The 19,886-nt window shown below is 41.4% G+C and overlaps 1 protein-coding gene and 1 long non-coding RNA gene across 5 annotated transcripts in view; one reads left to right on the top strand and one right to left on the bottom strand.

Annotated features, from left to right (window-relative positions):
- The window catches only part of LOC130283871 (uncharacterized), a 417,906-nt gene that overhangs the window by 359,220 nt on the left and 38,800 nt on the right, over positions 1-19,886 (top strand). For all 4 annotated transcript variants that reach the window (XM_056533499.1, XM_056533498.1, XM_056533496.1 and 1 more), the window contains 3 exons: positions 1,962-2,146; positions 8,492-8,584; positions 17,907-18,111. In XM_056533499.1, the coding sequence (XP_056389474.1) occupies positions 1,962-2,146; positions 8,492-8,584; positions 17,907-18,111 (483 nt within the window). The remainder of the gene's footprint in view (positions 1-1,961; positions 2,147-8,491; positions 8,585-17,906; positions 18,112-19,886) is intronic.
- LOC130283872 (uncharacterized) lies at positions 16,795-17,877 on the bottom strand. Its single transcript, XR_008846871.1, has 3 exons — positions 17,706-17,877; positions 17,415-17,570; positions 16,795-16,886 (listed from the first exon to the last, which is right to left on the bottom strand). It is a non-coding gene; the product is annotated as an uncharacterized LOC130283872 (long non-coding RNA).

Below are 19,886 nucleotides of genomic sequence, written 5' to 3'. Positions count from 1 at the left end.
TAATTTAACACAGAGACAGAAAAAAAGGTAGTATATGGTACGCTATTTGCATGTATTTAGGCCCTTTGCAATGATAAGACCACTGTTAAGCGTATTTGTACTCAGGAAAACCTTTTTTTTCTCTAATACACCAGCAGGTGTATAACGTGTGGTATAACACTGAATTTAGCACAGAGACAGAAAAAAAGGTAGTATATGGTACGCTATTTGCTTGAATTTAGGCCCTTTGCAAAGATAAGGCCACTGTTAAGCGTATTTTTACGCAGGAAAACCTTATTTTTTCTTTTATACATCAGCACGTGTATAACGTGTGGTATAACACTGAATTTATCACAGAGACAGAAAAAAAGGTAGTATATGGTACGCTATTTGCTTGTATGTATGCTCTTTGCAATTATAAGGCCACTGTTAAGTGTATTTGTACTCAGGAAAACCTTTTTTTTCTTTAATACACCGGCAGGTGTATAACGTGTGGTGTAACACTGAATTTAGCACAGAGACAGAGCAACCAGTGAAAAATGGTAAAAAGGCACTAAAGTCCACACTAATATGACTTATTTCTGAACAGCAGCAGGACCCAACAGTGCAGCACCACCCAAAAAAAATCCAGGGATTAAACCCTAAATTGCTCTCTGTCACACAATTCTGAGCAGCAGAAGATTTGTGGAGAAAAAAAAAACTCAATAGAGCAGAAAAATGAGGAGATAAGATGCTTCAGAAAGTTCAGGCAGCTTGGAGATCTGTATGAGGCAGCTGACAGCTATCTGCCCCTCTCTGCTGCAATGCTCAATAACGTGAATAGGAGGTTTAGCTATCAATGATCCTTCTCAGTGTAACAGCAAAGTACTCTGCACTCCTGCCTTTCCCGAATGCTGATGTGACTAGCAGTTGCAGTGTAACGCTGTGGTATGAGCTATTCACACACACGCAGTCCCGTCCTCTCCATCTGAGTGCATAGATGAACTGAAGAGAGGCAAGATGGCCGCCGATTATATAGGGGCTGTGACATCACAGGGGTCAGTGAACACTGATAGGCTGCATCTCACATGTGGTTCAGGGTCAGCCCGCCTACCTTCATTCCTGCCGCTGTTTCCCGCCCTCCCATAATCCCCTGCCCCATGTACTCACATGTGGATCCACCATCTTAGCTCTACAATAGCCTGGAACGCTGTAAAATTGAGCTTAATGAAGCGATTTGTGCGATAGAATTGCGTCAATATTCATATTCGTTGCGGATCGAATTTTTCATGAAATTCGTAACGAATTCGGGTTCATCAAGTTCGATTCGCTCATCTCTAGTTATAAATCTCCAGAAAAACATTCAGGCCTCTTTTCAACTCTTATATTGAGTTCACCATAACCACAGAGATTACAATAGTCTCACTGCTCTTACAGTAAAGAACCCATGTCTGTGCTGGTGTATAAACTTTCTTTACTCTAGATGTAGAGGATGTCCCCTTGTTATAGATATAGTGCTGGGTATAAATAAATCATGGGAGGGATCTCTGCACTGCCCCCTGATATAGTTATACATATTTGGTTGCCCCTTAAGCGTCTTTGCTCTAAACTAAATAACCCAATATTCTCAGTCGTCTGTAGGTTTTACTGTCTGTTTAGCAGCAGGTGCTTTTTAAAGCATTTTAGAAGGCAAAGCCCAACTCATGGCACACAGTGTTGAGCTGTCATTGAAATTACAGCATTATCTGATTTAGAACATTGAATGCCAAGCACAGGTCTATCAGGTAGTTATGCTAAGAACTGAAAGAATAGGACATTATGTTGCTACTGGAGGTGACAGTGTTCTCACCTATTACACAGTACATTGTCTCCTCTGCTAAACTTGGAAAGGTCAGCTACTGCTTAAAGAGGGTACATTTTAGAATGCATCTTCTTCAGGTGTAGTTTATTGAAACAAAACTGGACGATACTGCTTTAAGTATCATATTTTTTGCATTTCTTAGGAAGTTCTGAGGAAAAAGGACTACAGCTCAGAGCCTGCATGGATTCAAAGCATTTAGCTACAGTGGATACTTATGTGAATAATAACAGATCGCAAGAGAGATTAGGACATTTTGTCCTTTCTACAGTAAACCAGAGTCTGAGTTTATCTTACCAAGGATGTGGAGAAAATGTTGCCAAAGTCGAGGTAAGTACACATAAGATTTTGCTTTGGTTATTTCAACATACTCTGTAATAATAATTGTCAGTTGTCTTGCTGCAAGAAATTTATAGCTTAAACTGTACCTGTCATTTGCAAAATAAACTTTTTTATCATGTAGATAATAACATTATATGTATATTTGTTATATACATTAGTTTACAAATGTGTATATTTTTGGGTAAAAATGCTGTCTTGTTCCTTCAGCTATTGCCTGTGTGTGCAGAGACAAAATGCAGGAAGTTTGGTGGACAAGCGGGGCTCTGTACACTGAGGACAAGCAGGGCTCTGTACACTGATGACAAGCAGGGCTCTGTGCACTGAAGACAAGCAGGGCTCTGTACACTGGGGACAAGCAGGGCTCTGTACACTGAGGACAAGCAGGGCTCTGTACACTGAGGACAAGCAGGGCTCTGTACACTGAGGACAAGCAGGGATCTGTATACTGAGGACAAGCAGGGCTCTGTACACGGAGGAAAAGCAGGGCTCTGTACACTGAGGACAAGCAGGGCTCTGATCACTAAGGACAAGCAAGGCTTTATACACTGAGGGCAAGCAGGGCTCTGTGCACTGAGGACAAGCAGGGCTCTGTGCACTGAGGACAAGCAGGGCTCTGTACTTTGAGGACAAGCAGGGCTCTGTGCACTGAGGACAAGCAGGGCTCTGTGCACTGAGGACAAGCAAGGCTTTGTGCACTGAGGACAAGCAGGGCTCTGTGCACTGAGGACAAGCAGGGCTCTGTACACTGAGGACAAGTAGGGCTCTGTGCACTGAGGACAAGCAGGGCTCTGTGCACTGAGGACAAGCAGGGCTCTGTGCACTGAGGACAAGCAGGGCTCTGTGCACTGAGGACAAGCAGGTTTCTGTACACTGAGGACAAGCAGGTCTCTGTACACTGAGGACAAGCAGGGCTCTGTACACTGAGAACAAGCAGGGCTCTGTACATTGAGGACAATCAGGGCTCTGTGCAGTGAGGAGAAACTGTTCAGACACAAAAACAAAGTTTGAATAGAACCTAAAACAGAAAAAATGAAAAAAACACAGAAACGGAAATTACAGTAACACCCCCCCCCCCCCCTAAAGAATGGGCCACCGGATCCTCAGAAAACCACAAAAAAATGAATGAGAAAAAATAAATACATAAAATACATGGACACCCTTGAACGAAGTTACGCCATAACTACAGCTTCCAGGACTGGCCGAAGAGAACCTTGCATCTGGTCCACTTTAAAACAATATGTCAGCAATACGAAATGGACATTGGCAATAGAGCAAGTGGGTAGGCTGGTAATTCTGTCATGAACAGGGGTCAGGCAGAAGTGATCCCTAAGCTTTCACTAAGAACCACTCTCTGCCTACTTTCCCATCCGCCCTAAACAGCGGATTGATAACTAGGAACAGGTCCCTTCAAAACAAACAGGTCAAACAGGTGAACAAAACAAATAGAACTGTACAAATCTGGGACAAGTCAGGAACATAACGGGAATACAATAACCAGATGTATAAATACAAACAAGGCAGGATGTAGCATGCTAACAAAATGGGTCAGGAAATCAAGAGCACTGTTCACACTGGACTCAGAACGAAGAACCAGATACAAGTTCAGAGGACACAGACCAGTGTAAAAGTACAGAGAACACTATAGAACAATTGTAATGTACAGAGGACACCATAGATCAGTGATCATGTACTAAAAACACTAAGGATCAGTAATCATGAAAACATTAGACTCCCCACTCCAAACATGGAGGGACATCAATACTAAAGCCAAATAGACTCCTAGCCAGCGGGCACTCTCCACTGAGTGATCAGGATACTGGCCTAAAAGGAAACAGAAATACTAAATACAAGTAAACACGGGTACAGGCACAAGATACAGGCACCTAGATAGACGGATAGCACAAGGCTCATGAATTCTATCCTAGGAGTAGCTAGAACTAACACGATCAAAACAGGACTGACAAAATGCACAGTGTGAACACCGACTAAGATATATCAAAGATGAATGCAGAACGAACAAAACACAATACTGAAACCTGACAAATGTACTAAAACCAAGCAGGCTAAAATCCATATAATAAACAGGACTCATAACCATGGTTAAAACTCAGATAAATACTAAAACAGACAAAAGCAAGGTGCAAGATAAACCAGACATGGTCAGAGAAGAACTCAATTTCCAGCACAGAGTTCAAGCAGAGCTTGGGTTTTAAAACCACACCCGAGCTGCCATAGGCTGAGAGCATTAACTATTCCAACCCAAGGAAGAACAAACACAGAAACGGTTCAGACATAAAAAAAAATGTCTGAACAGAACCTAAAAAATAAAAATGAAAAAACACAGAAGCGGACATTACAGCAGGGCTCTGCACACTGAGGTTCTATGACACCCCTCGGTTCACATAGCAGCCTGAATGACAAGTCAGAAGCCTGCACAGAGCCTTGCTTGTCCCGCTTTCACTTCCTGTATTTTGTCTCCTCACAGAAACACACAGGCAATAGATGCAGGGACAGTAGTTTTTCACCCAAACATGTACACATTTTTTAACCAATATATATTACAAATATAGATATTATGTTATTATTTACATTATATAAAAAGGTGTTGCAAATGGCAGGTACACACGTAAGGTTACAAAACAGATATATGCAGCGCAGCATGTGTTATCACAAGTTGTACATAGAGACATTACCAATAACTATAGAGATGTACAGCAAAATATAGGTTTCCACCTCTCCCAGACAGTCGCAAAGACCATCAGCAGCATATTTAAAAGTATTAAAAAGAATAATACCACAAATGCTCAGAATCGCCTTCGTTATTCGATCTTGAACTGCATCACAGCCAAAGCATTACCGTATTTATCGGGGTATACCACGCACCGGCCTATAACACGCACCCTCATTTTACCAAGGATATTTGGGTAAAAAAAGTTTTTTGTGCGTGTGCGCGCGTGTATACCCCGATATACCCCCAGGAAAGGCAGGGGGAGAGAGGCCGTCGCTGCCTGCTTCTCTCCCCCTGCCTTTCCTGGGGTCTGCTCCAGGCCTCCGTCGTGCGTCCCCAGCGTCGTTGCTATGCACGGCGCGGCGCTCTGACGTCATGCGCCGCGACGTTCAGCGCATAGCAACGACGGAGGCCTGGAGCAGCGGAGCAGCGCGGACTCGACTCAGGTAATTATGCCACCGGGGATGGGGGGAGGCAACGGGGCAGTGGCGCCGGCAATGGGTGCCGCTGCCCCTTCTCTCCCCCTGGCTGTCGGCGCCGCTTCTCTCCCCCTGGCTATCGGCGCCGGCACCGATAGTCAGGGGGACAGAACGGGCAGCGGCGCCGATAACCAGGGGGTGAAAAGGGCCGACAGCAGCGCTCTAGACCCCAGGAAAGGCAGGGGGAGAGAAGCGGGCAGCGACGGCCTCTCTCCCCCTGCCTTTCCTGGGGGGGGCATCGGCGTATAACACGCACACAGACTTTAGGCTAAAAATTTTAGCCTAAAAAGTGCGTGTTATACGCCGATAAATACGGTACTATCATTAAAAACAACTTTTGACATATCGATCAGACATGGTAAAAGTTGTTGATCACATCAGGTCTTATGTTTAAGAACCGCTGAGATATATACAAAATGGCACATTTACAAAATGGCTCCCAACAAATATATTGCAGATAGGACCCTTAATGGGAACTATCTGCCATTGAATATGTCTTATACTGGACAATGTATAGAGAAACATGTGGCACTCACCATTCTGTAGAACTTCAATTCATCTTTGTAAAAATGTCATATGCAAGGAGTTTCTAATACGGTGGTCCCTCAACATACAATGGTAATCCGTTCCAAATGAACCATCGTTTGTTGAAACCCTTGCATGTTGAGGGATCCGTGCAATGTAAAGTATAGGAAGCTGTACTCACCTGTCCCCGCCGCTCCGGACCGTCACCGCTGCCCTTGATGTCGCCCTCCATCGCTGTCGCTCTGCTTCCCCGGGATCCTCGCTCTCCAATCTCGGTCCCCGTCATCATGTCACTACGCACGCCGCTCTGAGAGGCCATCGCATGTTGAAATTATCGTATGTCGGGGGCCATCGTAGGTCGGGGGGTCACTGTATTGTACATTTTAAAAATGTTTCAAAATGCACCTTGACTGATACATCATAACATAATATAAAAGAAATGTGGCTGCTCCAACTATGTACATTGGGGCTTGTAAGTTTGCGAACCCTTCATAATTTTCTATATTTCTGCATAATTTTGATCTAAAACTACAGATTCTTACACAATCCTAAAGTCCTAAAAGTAGATAGAGAAAACCAAATCAAACAAGCCAGATGTCCAGATGTAGCAAAACTGTCCCAAACTGTAACATTACCAACACTGTGTTTCAGAGATGGTATGAGGTGGGAAGTCTGTGTTTTTTTGTTTTCTCCAAACATAACGCTTCTCAATTCAACCAAAAAGCTTTATTTTGGTCTCATGTGTCCACATACCATTGTTCCAATAGCCTCCTTGCTTGTCCAGGTGATCTTTAGCAAACTTCAGACAAGCAGCAATGTTCTTTTTGGAGACCAGCGGCATTACTGCCACGCACCCCATTGTTCTTCAGTGTCATCCATCCTGAATGTGTTCTTAAAAACATAAAAGGGGTATTCTGGCCAAAGAAATGTTATCCCCTATCCGAAGGAATAGGGGATAAGATGTCTGATCCCGGGGGGCTCGGCATGGGGACCCCCCATGATCTCTGTGCAGCACCCGCATTCTATGCAGGGCTGCTGCTTCAAATTAGGAACCTCTGCGGTCATCACATCCCCTCCCATAGACATGAATGGAGGGGGCGTGGCATGATGTCATGTTTTCAGTCCCGGAAACAGAGAGGTTTCCCAGACTGGAGCAGTAGCCCGCATAGAATGCTGAGATCACGGGGGTTCCCAGCAGCGGCACCCCCGCAATCAGATATCTTGTCCCCTTATCCTTTGGATAGGGGATAAGATGTCTTTGGCCGGAATACCCCTTTAACATTAACTAATGTGAGAAAGGCCTTTAGGCACCAGAGATTACCTTGGGCTCCTTTGTGCCCGTGCAGACTACTATGTATCTTGCTGTTGGTCAACCACTCCTAGGGAGATTAATAATGGTGTCAATTTCCTCACAATTTATATACAATCTTTCTGACCATGGACTGGTTTTCCAGCCTCATGAACATCAACCGGTCTTCTTTCTTATAATACACAAACGTGTTGTGAAGATCGGACTGATTGATTCCTGTATTTTATATTAAACAGGGTGCCCATTCACACCTGTACCATTAATTAAAAACACCTGAATATAATTACATCTTTAAATCATCTGCTAATCCTAAAGCTGTGTTCACGCGTTCAAGTTTTTAATTGCAATTATTTAATGCAAAACCAAGAAAGAACCTCAGTCTCTCCTTTTTATGTGTCCTCTATTTATGACCAATTTTGGCTTTGTAGTCAATATTTGCAATTAAAAACTTAAACATGCGAACACAGCCTAAGGGTCTATTCGCACAGCAGAATTTCCGCTTGCAGAATTCCACCTCAAATTAAAGCCTATAGACTTCTATGGGATTCTGCACTCTCATTCACAGCGGAAATTCTGATGTGTGAATAGACCCTAAAGCTTCACATACTGTTTTCCCTCACAGATATGTAGAGAGAGGAAGGCGCCTCATGTGCGGGATCAGCAAATCTTGTTAGTGGGGGTGGGGGACGGTAATTCCCAAGCCGCTTACCAAAGTTGGTTGTGCGCCCACACACAACAAGGTAAAGTGTAGAATGAATATAAGTAAAGGTCCACTGCAGCCCTCCTGGGTAGAAGTAGAATCAAAACAGGGTGACCGTAAGTTCAGGAGTTAGAGCGGCGCAGAGAGGAACCATCAGGGAGCTTCATCAGTATGCCTGATGAAGCTGCGCATGCGCAGTGAAACGCGTTGCATCTAATAAATCCATTGATTTTATCTGGCTCACAGATATGTAACATTGCATCATTTTCCACAATAAATAAATTACCAAATCTAATACCTTGGACTGGATTTATTTCTATTCATTCAGTAAAAATCTGATAAGGGCAAAATTACGCAGAACTATAGAAAATCCTGGAGGTATCACACATTTTCACACACCACTTTAGTTATGATTCTGAACACTACTGAAATGAAATGAAGGTGTCCATAGTAAATTATGAGATTCCAGCTGTCATTCCGAAGTATTTTTTATAACATAAAACCTTTTTCATAAATAAATTTAATACATTTTCATATATTGGATGTAAATGGTCCTGAAGGATTGATACATTTTTCTTCTCTTCCATCCTAGAATATACTGGGAAACCTTGCATCCAGCCTTAAAATAAGACTTGTGGAAATGAATAAAAAATTTGAAGTTTATGTTATAGGAATTCAGAAAACTGTGAGTAATGCATACATACATTTTTTTTTTGCATAAGATCATAATATATATATATATATATATATATATATATATATATATATATATACTGTATAAATATATATAAGTTATCCCAAGCACACTCTAAATAATATGATTTCACAGAAATAACAGGAGATGGTCACCTTTAAAGGGAAACTTACAGGCTGATTACCCGCATTAAACCCAATAACCACATTTAAAGGGGTACTCTGCCCCTAGACATCGCATCCCCGCAATCTCTCCTGCAGCACCCACTTTTTATCAGCTGCATGGAGTGAAGATTGCCACTCCCCTTCCCATGGACTTGCATTGAGGGGACGGGGCGTGATGTCACGAGGAGGCGGAGCCCTGATGTCACGATACTCTGGCCCCTGTATCGTGAGTCATCAGACACGGAATGATCTTCGCTCCATGCAGCTGATAAGTGGGTGCTGCAGGATAGATTGCAGGGGTCCCCAGTGGCAGGACCCCTGCGATCAGGCATCTTATCCCCTACCCTTTGGATAGGGGATAAGATGTCAAGGGGCAGAGTACCCATTTAAAGGTGGGGTTACTTACTTTAATTCTTAGCACAGTATAAGAATTATGCCCATTTATCCATCCATTGCTATTGTGCTTCTGTGCACAATGGAGGTGGGGAGCAGGCCTGCTGAGCTCCCCTGCCTCCTCAATATTCACTGTCCCGTCCTACCCCCGTAATTAATATTCTAAATTCTTCATGCCTACCAGCATTTGAGCAAGAGAGAAGAAATTTGTATATTCATTGCAGGACAAGATGGGCCTTGAATATTGAGGAGGCAGGGGAGCTTGGTGAGCCGGCTCCCCCCCCCCCCCCTTCCATTGTGCACAAGTGCACAATAGCTATACACCCGCACTGAAAATCAGTATATTGGGATTAGTTCGGGTGAACAGCCTGTCAGCTTTCCTTGAAGGAAAAACATGAGGGCAGCAAAAGTGCTTTCAATGTGAAAGAGAAAAGCAGCGATCACCTGTGTTACAAACTTCAACGATGTATTCTTGTTTTTCCTCTGCTACCCACGGGCATGTTTTAATGGTAAAAGAAAAGGCATTAAAGCTTCTAACACAGGTTATTGCCACTTTGTATCAACTTAGCTTAGCTCTTCATAATGCAGTGGAATAGTTAAGATGACCATACATGTTTAATAGCTTTCGGCCAAACATTCATTTGGCTGTCAGCTATTTGTCCCAATTCCCCTATTGATGTGTTTCAACAGAGAGAGGAGAAAAGGGCCATTGTAAGACTTCTCTTGCAGTTATTTTTTTTTTTTTTTTACATCAGATAGAGTAAATGATGTTTTCCAGCAGAATAACCATGTAAACGAATATTATAATGTCACTTTTTGCATAATACAATTTTAGTAAAAAAAAATAAATATATATATATATATATATATATATTTTTTTTTTCAAATATATACTGTACTTGTGTGACTATTGTAGGTACTGAGTGAATTTTTATTTATTTATTTATCTATCAATCTTTGGGCTTGGTAGGCTTTAGTCCTATTGTTTTATCAACCAACAACAAATGTAGAGGTGTTTTAAGCATAGATATTTTTATACTGGGTTAAAGTGTTATGGTCAAAAGAATAAGGATTCTAGGAACTGATAAGCCTTAACCCAGTCACTCCCTTTACTTTTCTATGAAGTACTAGTGTAAAAGTAGCATTCTTGTAACCTAACCATATACTCAGAAGAGGAAGTCATGTGGGCCATGTGCATGAGAATGGTACCTCTATTGTGGTTGAACGACTAATTTCAATATTAATAAGTTCACAATAATGCTTTCATTTTTTCCTGGGTTGCTAGATCTTGAACATTTGTTATCACATTATTTATTGCATAATGTTATATAGCCTTTATAGGTAAAAATTTTACTTTCCTGGCATATAAAACAATAACTTATGTGTTGGGCTTCAGTAGGAAATAAAGGGTTGTGGGATTTGACTTGACCTGAGGATACTAAAGTCAAGTCAAGCCCCCTCGTGACATCACACCATGCCCCCTCCATTCTTGTCTCTGGGAGTGGGCATGCCATGCCCTCCCCCATTCATGTCTATGGGAAGGGGCGTGATAGCTGTCATGCCCCTTCCCATAGACATAAATGGGGGGGGGGGGCGTGCCGCGCCCACTCCCTTAGACACGAATGGAAGGGGTGTGGCGTGAAACACCCCAGCGGCCGGACCCCCGCCATCAGACATATTATGGATCCTTTGGATAGGGAATAAGATGTCTAGAAATGGAGTTCCCCATTAAGTCTTATAATATCAGGCAAAATAAGTAAAATAAAGATTAAAGCAAAACAAACACTAGTGAGGGTAGTCCTTATTAGTAAAATTTTGGAAAATGCTGCTGGAAATACTTGGTTGGTAATAAGGAGTTCCTTCAGGGCAGAGCAGTACACATAAGGGAGGAATTTATTTTTGCCGTTTTCTTGCATAAAAAGTAAAACCTTTTCGTACAACTGAAACATTTGACTTTTTGTGTATTTTCACCATTTTAGAAAAAGTGGATGGAGTGGAGCATAAAAAAAAAAAAAAAACATGGGCATAGCAGGCGGTTAGTTTTATTTTGATTTTGGCCAATGTAAATCATAGCTAAAATCTGTGCCAGCTGCTCATTGGCAGATTTTTTTTAGGGGTCGGTGCCTCTTAGTAAATCTGAGGAAATTAATTGCAGTGGGAGTTTACTTAAAGGGGTACTCTGCCCCTAGACATCTTATCCCCTATCCAAAGGATAGGGGATAAGATGTCAGATCGTCGCATTCCCGCTGCTGGGGACCCCCGGGATTGCCGCTGCGGCACCGTGCTATCATTACTGCACAGAGCGAGTTTGCTCTGTGCGTAATGACGGACGATACAGGGGACGGAGCAGCGTGACGTCATGGATCCGCCCCTCGTGACATCACGGCCTGCCCTCTTAATGCAAGTCTACGGCAGGGGACGTGACGACCGCCACGCGCCCTCCCATAGACTTGTATTGAGGGGGGCGGCCGTGACATAACGAGGGGCGGGGCCAAGACATAATGATGCTCCGGCCCCTGTATTGCCCGTCATTACGCACAGAGCGAACCCCGGCGATCTGACATCTTATCCCCTATCCTTTGGATAGGGGATAAGATGGCTAGGGGCGGACTACCCTTTTAAGGCTTACATGTGTACTGTCACATGTAGCAGTATATAGAACATGCAGGTCAGCGAGCAATAAGCTATGTGCAGTTGAGGAGTAGTAATATAGAGCAGTACAGTACATGTAGCACAGGTAGACAGCAGGACAGTATACATAGTACTGGTTGGAAGAGTTCCATTACATGTAGTACAGATGGCGATGAGTAAAATACATGTAGCACAGGCATATAACAGTATAGTACAAGTTACACAAGGCGAAGTGCAGTCCATGTAATACAAGTTTACAGCAATACCGTACATATTACACAGGTTTAGGACAGTGCAGTATGTTTGTATAGGGGGGTGGGGGGGGGGGGGGGTGGGGCTCAAAAGCTACAAGTTACACCTCTGAATAGAGAGTAACATGTAGAGAGCAGTATAATACATACATACATACATACATACATTGCCTAAAGGAAAAGTTGCTGAATTGCCCATAGCAACCAATCAGATTGCTTCTTTCATTATTATTATTATTTTTTTTTTTTTTAAAAGGTCTCTGAAAAATTAAAGAAGCGATCTGATTGGTTGCTATGGGCAACTCAGGAACTTTTCCTCCGGACAGGTTTTGATAAATCTCCCCCTATCGAGAGTAACATGTAGTATAGATAGAGAGCGGTACAGTACATGGACAGTAGCACTATATAGTACCTGATAGGGACAATTAGACAGTGAGTACAACGTAATATGTAGCTGTTCTGGTCACTCCGGCAAGTCATAAGAATTTTACACGAATACTCATTTGAATTGTTACTGTCTGTAACATTGTGAAATAGTTGATTAAGGTCATTTTAACTTTGAAATATTGTGACCTGAAGCCCCACTGTATAAGGACAAATTATTAATGTGTCAACTAAATGGGGGAGATTTATCAAAACCTGTGCAGAGGAAGAGTGGTGCAGTTGCCCATAGCAACCAATCAGATCGCTTCTTTCATTTTCCACAGGCCTCTAAAGAGGCCTGTGGAAAATGAAAGAAGCAATCTGATTGGTTGCTATGGGCAACTGCACCACTCTTCCTCTGCACAGGTTTTGATAAATCTCCCTCAATGATTCTAAATTTTTGACTAGACGTGCTGGATAGTGTTCCTCCAGTTTAAGACAGTATTATTCCATGTTACAAACAGACATATCTGACCATTTTCTTGGACTTTCTTTCATGCTCTACTGGGTACTAGTTCTGGTCTTTGCAATAACCAATATCTTACCAGCAGGACTTGTTAATGTAACTTGGGATTTCCTCCTTCCTTGATCTTTTAATGCTGTTAGGTTTAATGGTTGTCCAATATTACATTGGCATTAGTTGATCATTCACAGATTTAAACTGTACATAATAGTCTTACTACTATCTACAAACTATAAACCTACATTGTCCCTGCATTGCCTGGTACTCTCGTGGAAAATGTATTATTTTTTTTAAATCAACTGATGCCAGAAGGTTAAAAAGATTTATAAATGACTTCTTTTAAAAAAATCTTAATCCTTCCAGTACTTATTAGCGGCTGTATACTACAGAGGAAATTCTTTTCTTTTTGGATATCTTTTCTGTCACCTCTGTCCGTTTTAGGAACTGTCCAGAGCAGCATATGTTTGCTATGGGGATTTTCTCCTGCTCTGGACAGTTCCTATCATGGATAGAGGTGTCAGCAGAGAGCATTGTGGTCGTGACAGAAAAGAAATCCAAAAAGAAAAGCATTTCCTCTGTAGTATACAGCAGCTAATAAGTACTGGAAGGAGTAAGATTTTTCAATAAAAGTGATTTACAAATTTGTTTAACTTTCTGGCACCAGTTAATTAAAAAAAAAAAAAAAAAAAAATAAAGGTTTCCACCAGAGTACCCCTTTAAGCAGTAAATAATGTTCTCTCCAATCTTAAACGTTCTAGCCCTGTCCATTTATTGTTACATAAAAGGTGGAAGGGGATTAGTAACCTATAGGTGATTCTTCCAGATACAGTATCACAGTTGTCCATCGGTTGTGTCTGGTATTGCAGTTCAGCTCCCTGCAATGGAGCTGAGCTGAAATATCACATTCAAGCACTGGATTCTAATACTGGACAACTAAGGTAATATGGATACTTAAGAATTCAGTTGTTGACATAGTAATCTTAGCAGTCAAATGGTAAGAGTCCCCGGTACTTTCTTCTCTAGTACATGTAGAGCCTTCGGACCTCAAAAGGCCTCTTGTCCTTTTCTAGTTAAGACTGAGGAGGTCATTTTTAATAATGTTATAGTAATAAGTCACTTAGCACTGCAACAGGACAGATAAGACAGACATTACCCATCCAACAGTCATTGCTACATATGCCACATACCCGTATTAATACCTTAAAGGGGTACTTCACCCCTAGACATCTTATCCCCTATCCAAATGATAGGGATAAGATCTCTGATCACGGGGGGTCTGGGCACTTGGAACCCCCGTGATCTCCGGGCCAGCACGCCCAGTTTGGGCGGTCGTGGTTGTGACATCACGCTATGCCCCCTCCATTTATGTCTATGGGAGGGGGCATGACTGCTGAGGCTGCTGGTCACTCCCCCTCCCATAGACATGCATGGAGGGGGCATAGCGTGACGTCACCACCACGGCTCTCCGAACTCGGCATTCTAAACATTTATCACAGGGGAGCCAGCCTGGAGATCGTGGAGGGGTCCCAACGGCCAGACCCCCCTGGTTGGACAGCTTATCCCCTATCCTTTGTATAGTAGATAAGATGTTTAGTGACAGAGTACCCCTTTAAAGAAAACTAAAGAAAACAAGAAACTTACACAACATTTAAAGGGATACTTCACTGGTCAGCGTTTGTAACATTTTGTTCCAAATTCTGTGTGCATGTTGCGGGAGTTGGCCATGCTCTCTCGTGACATCACATCACACCCCCTCAATGCAAGTCTATGGTAGGGGGCATGAAGGCCTCCACGCCCCTTCCCATAGACTTGCATTGAGGGGCGTGGCCTGACATCACAAGGGGCTGTGGCTGACCTCCGCAGCACACACACAGCATTTGGAACTAAATATTACGAACGCTGGCCAGTGAAGTATCCCTTTAAATGTTGTGTAAGTTTCTTGCTTTCTTTTGTTTTCTGTAAAGGGGTACTCCGCCACTAAACATCTTATCTACTAATACAGGAAGTGAGGGTGGACATGCAGGGCTCTGTGCACTAAGAAAAAGCAGGACAGTGTGCCCTGAGGCTCTATAACATGCTCCTGGTTCACACATCAGGATGATTGACAAGCCAGGAGTCTGCACAGATCCCTGCTTGTTCTACCCTCACTTCCTGTTTTTGAGCTCCTCATAGAGACACACAGACAATAGCTGCAGGGACAGCATTTTTTTCGCCCAAAAATATATAAAAAATTTTACCAACGGACAGTGGGGCAAAAAAGTATTTAGTCAGCCACCAATTGTGCAAAAAAGATGAGAGAGGCCTGTAAATCTCCCTCGATCTGGGGCTCCACACGAGATCTCACCTGTGGTGTCAAAATGATCACAAGAACGGGGGAAAAATCCCAGAACCACACGGGGGGGGACATAGTAAAGGACCTGCAGAGAGCTGGGACCAAAGTAACAAAGGCTACCATCAGCAACACACTACGCTGCCAGAGACTCAAATCATGCTGTGCCAGATGTGTCCCCCTTCTTAAGTCAGTACATGTCCGGGCCCATCTGAAGTTTGCTAGAGAGCATTTGGATGATCCAGAAGATTATTGGGAGAATTTCATATGGTCAGATGAAACCAAAGAAGAACTTTTTTCGTAAAAACTCAACTCGTCGTGTTTGGAGGAGAAAGAATGCTGATTTGCATCCAAAGAACACCATCATGCTTTGGGGCTGTTTTTCTGCTAAGGGACCAGGACAACTGATCCGTGTGAAGGAAAGAATGAATGGGGCCATGCATCGTGAGATTTTGAGTGAAAACCTCCTTCCCTCAGCAATAGTGTTGAGCGGCATAGGCCATATTCGAATTCGCGAATATTCGCGAATATATGGATGAATATTCGTCATATATTCGCGAATATTCGCATATTCGTAATATTCTCGTTTTATTTTCGCATATGCGAAATTTCGCATATGCAAAAATTAACATATGTGAAAATTAGCATATAGGAAATTCGCATACTCGAAAATTTGTATATGCGAAAATTAGCATACGCTAATTTTCGCATATGCGAATTTTCGCGCGCCAGTCTCACACAGTAGTATTAGAACCTTCTTTACACCACACAAGCTGGAAGCAGAGAGGGGTGATCACTGTGATGTGTACTGTGAAGAAAAAAAAAAAAAAAAAAAAAAAAAAAAAATGAAAATTCGTAATTACGAATATATAGCGCTATATTCGCGAAATTCGCGAATTCGCGAATATGCGATATTCGCGAATAATATTCGAATTGCGAATATTCGCGAGCAACACTACTCAGCAAGGGCATTGAAGATGAAACGTGGCTGGGTCTTTCAGCATGACGATCCCAAACACACCTCCCGGGCAACGAAGGAGTGGCTTTGTAAGAAGCATTTCAAGGGTATATAACAAAGTATTTAGATGAACTTTTGTTATTGACCAAATACTTATTTTCCACCATCATTTGCAAATAAATTCTTTAAAAATCAGACAATGTGATTTTATGGATTTTTTTTTCTCATTATGTCTCTCATAGTTGAGGTATACCTATGATGACAATTACAGGCCTCTCTCGTCTTTTTAAGTGGGAGAAATTGCACAATTGGTGGCTGACTAAATACTTTTTTGTTCCACTGTATATTACAAATATACATATAATGATATTATCTACATTATATAAAAAGTTTTTGTTGATGACAGGTACACTTTAATTGAATCCTGTCACCTGTTTTATGCTGCACCAACCACAGGCTGCATAGAACAGATAAAGGCAGCAGGTTGCCAAAACACCATTATTCACCCTGATACACTCAGATGTACATACTTGAGGAGAAATTTTGGCAGGGAGAATGAATTATTATTGTTAGACGAAAACTTTCTTACCATTCCACTGCTGAGGTTACTATCAACAACTGCATTGTATTGAAATGCCTGAGCAGTTCAGAGTGAACCATAATGTGTCCGCATCACTCTGCCTAAAATGACATACAGAGTTGCAAAACATAAAAACAAAACAAAAAAAGGAAAATAAGCATAAAACACAATTTAGCACTTCTTTGCTTTCCTAGGAGGCGGGACAGAAAATATTGGACCCCACAAACACATACACACACACACGCACACGCACACGCACACACACACACACACGCACACACACACACACACACACACACACACAGGGAACAATTAACATGACATGCAACATATTTTTATACCTGAAGTTATACATCAAATTGCAAGTTTGTGGATAGTTATTGGCCTTTTAGGTGATAAGAGGGGAGAGGTCTGTAAATATTTAATTGTATCTTACAAATGGGAGATGTCAGCCAGGAAAAGATAGATGTTCTGTGAGTTTTTTGCTTTAAAGTTACAGCCACAATGACCATAAATTAGATGCAAAATGTCTGGTCTGCACATATTTGGTTTCCTTTCCATAAACCTGGTCATAAAAGTTGAAATGGTCATTTCAATAAACAACTTTTGTTTGTCCTCCATAAACTTACCATAAAAAGTGTCATGGCCAAGGATGTAATAGACTTTTATTTGAAAAATGTACTTTAGGTGTGACCAGGGCATAAACATATGTCTTCTTTTTTGTTTACAAGGGGCAAAATCCAACATTTTCTTCCCGTCAGGACCAAGTCTTCAGTCCAGCACAACTGAAACACAAAGAAATATATATAAATAAATCAACAAACTGGACATATTGTATATAAAATAAGCTGTCCATGTGGCAAAATAAATAATTGCAACATCAGAAGTAATATACTGATTAAGGGTCTATTCATACGTACAGTATCTTTTCTTATGATACTTGATGCACTGGATTTGAAGCTGAAGATTTGATGCCGTTTTCAATCATTTAGTTTACATTTAACTTTGCAGCTTCAAATCATATTTCTGTGTTTTAAGTGTTAGTACTGCAGAGTGCTGGGGAATTGTAATGAACCATTTTGTTCCATTCTTGTGATGTTCTACTGAATTGTCTTTTGCAGATGCAGAAATATAATTTTCTCCGTGAAACAGCCGGTTGGCCTCTGGCATTGTCCCAGGAGATAGCTGATGTCCTACAGTATGGACCAAAAGCATTTCACCAGATGTGGAAGCAGAGCAGCTTAAGACAAATGCTTAGACATGACCTTCCTTTATACTTAGAAAAAGTCAACAACTTGGTTCAGCAAATGCAAGCTGAACTGCAAAGTAAGAGAATTAATATTTATAAACAATGATTCTTAACCTGTTCCTGCATAACCAAGTACATGTACTTGGTGATTAAGGCTGACTTGACGCATCACCACGTACATGTACCTGATGAACTTAAACTGTCAACCCTATAGAGGCTGCTGTCAGTTTGATAGCAGCGTCTATAAGTGTTACAGAGGGAGGGAGCTCCCTCTGTTCTGGATTGGTGCTCTGCAAAGTGAAAGCAGAGCGCCGGTGGTTGCCATGGCAACCAGAGGACTGAAAATGGGCTCCTGTTGTCATGGCTACAGAAGTGGATCAGCCACTACTTAAGGTAAAGTCTGATCTTCTATACTTAGCCTGTCAGGGTATCACTGATAGGCATAATGCAGTGGAGTACAGATGTGTACTCCACTGTATTAGGTATATGATCAGTAAAAAAAAAAAGTGAAGTATAAAAAGGTGGAAAAAAAAATTGAAAAATGAAAAAAAAATCAGAAAAAAGGGGAAAATATACATATATAAAAAATAATAAAATAAAATGTCCCACATAAGTTACGGCTCTCAGAATACGGCCACTTACAAACATAATTTTTTTAACAAAAATAGTTTTATGGTATAAATGTAATGACATCTAAAAAAAAGTATAGAAGACATCTAAAAAAAAGTATATACAAATTTTTTTAACAAAAAAAACCAAATACACCTCATAAAAAAAAGAGTGTCACATGTACCAGTAAAAGTGTCAACTTGTCTCCCAAAAATATTTTTGCACACCAAGGCCTTTGCAGCTTTATATGATACCAACAGAATATCCTAAACTAAAGAGAGGAACCAAAATCCACACAGCACGCCTTCATGTCTGAGGCCTGTGTGTGAGTCACATAGTGCACAAAGGCCACATATGGGATATTTCTAACTATGTTAGAATTAGGGGAATAAATCTCGAGTTGCATTTCTTGGTCAACACCTACTGTGTTACAGAAAAAAATCGATGGAAAATCTGCAAAAAAGGTTAATTTTAATATTCCACCTTCACTTTGCTTTCATTTTTGGGAAACATCTAAAGGGTATAATACCAACTTGAAAATCACCAAAAAGGCTAAGATAAAACTTAACTTTTGCTTAAATTATATTTAGATAGTAACAATTATGGTATACGCAGACTTACAAAAAATGGGGATAAGGAAAAAGAGGTACAGGTGATGCCCTAACCTAAAGATCCTAATACAAGGTACACACCTAATTTCCAAGTGTGGAAATAGGGAGAGGGATAATGACAGCAACAATAATAATCCAATGACAATAATAAGTGGCAGACCTCTCTTGCCAATGCGTTTCACCCCTAGTGTCACAGGGGCTCATCAGGGATAAGAGGAAACCACAATATCCATGATAAGGAGAGATACAGTGTACCACATGGAAAATACTGATATAATATATTAAAACAGATAGATAGGTGTCCAGAGAAGTGTAGAAAATTGTCTGTAAAGAGAGGGAGTCTGTGTCTGTCAGAGTCAAGTGTAAGTCACACATACATGGGGCAGTATAATGATGAATTTAGGCCATATCAATACATACATTCCAATCACAGGTATATTTAGATGCTGTGAGGGCCGGCATATGACCTAAATATCAGGCTTGGAGCTTCACTGATATAGGAAAAATTATTAGAACCACCGTGTAATGCCAAAAAATTTATATGTGTACATATAACTATAAACCTTTTAAAATCAAAAGAGTAACAAATGTCCAAGGTAAATAGAAAATATTTAGCTCTAAAGGGTTAATAA

The sequence above is a fragment of the Hyla sarda genome, chromosome 8 (genome assembly GCF_029499605.1).
Source record: "Hyla sarda isolate aHylSar1 chromosome 8, aHylSar1.hap1, whole genome shotgun sequence".
Lineage (NCBI taxonomy): Eukaryota > Metazoa > Chordata > Amphibia > Anura > Hylidae > Hyla > Hyla sarda.
This window is presented reverse-complemented; position numbering and strand designations above follow the sequence as displayed.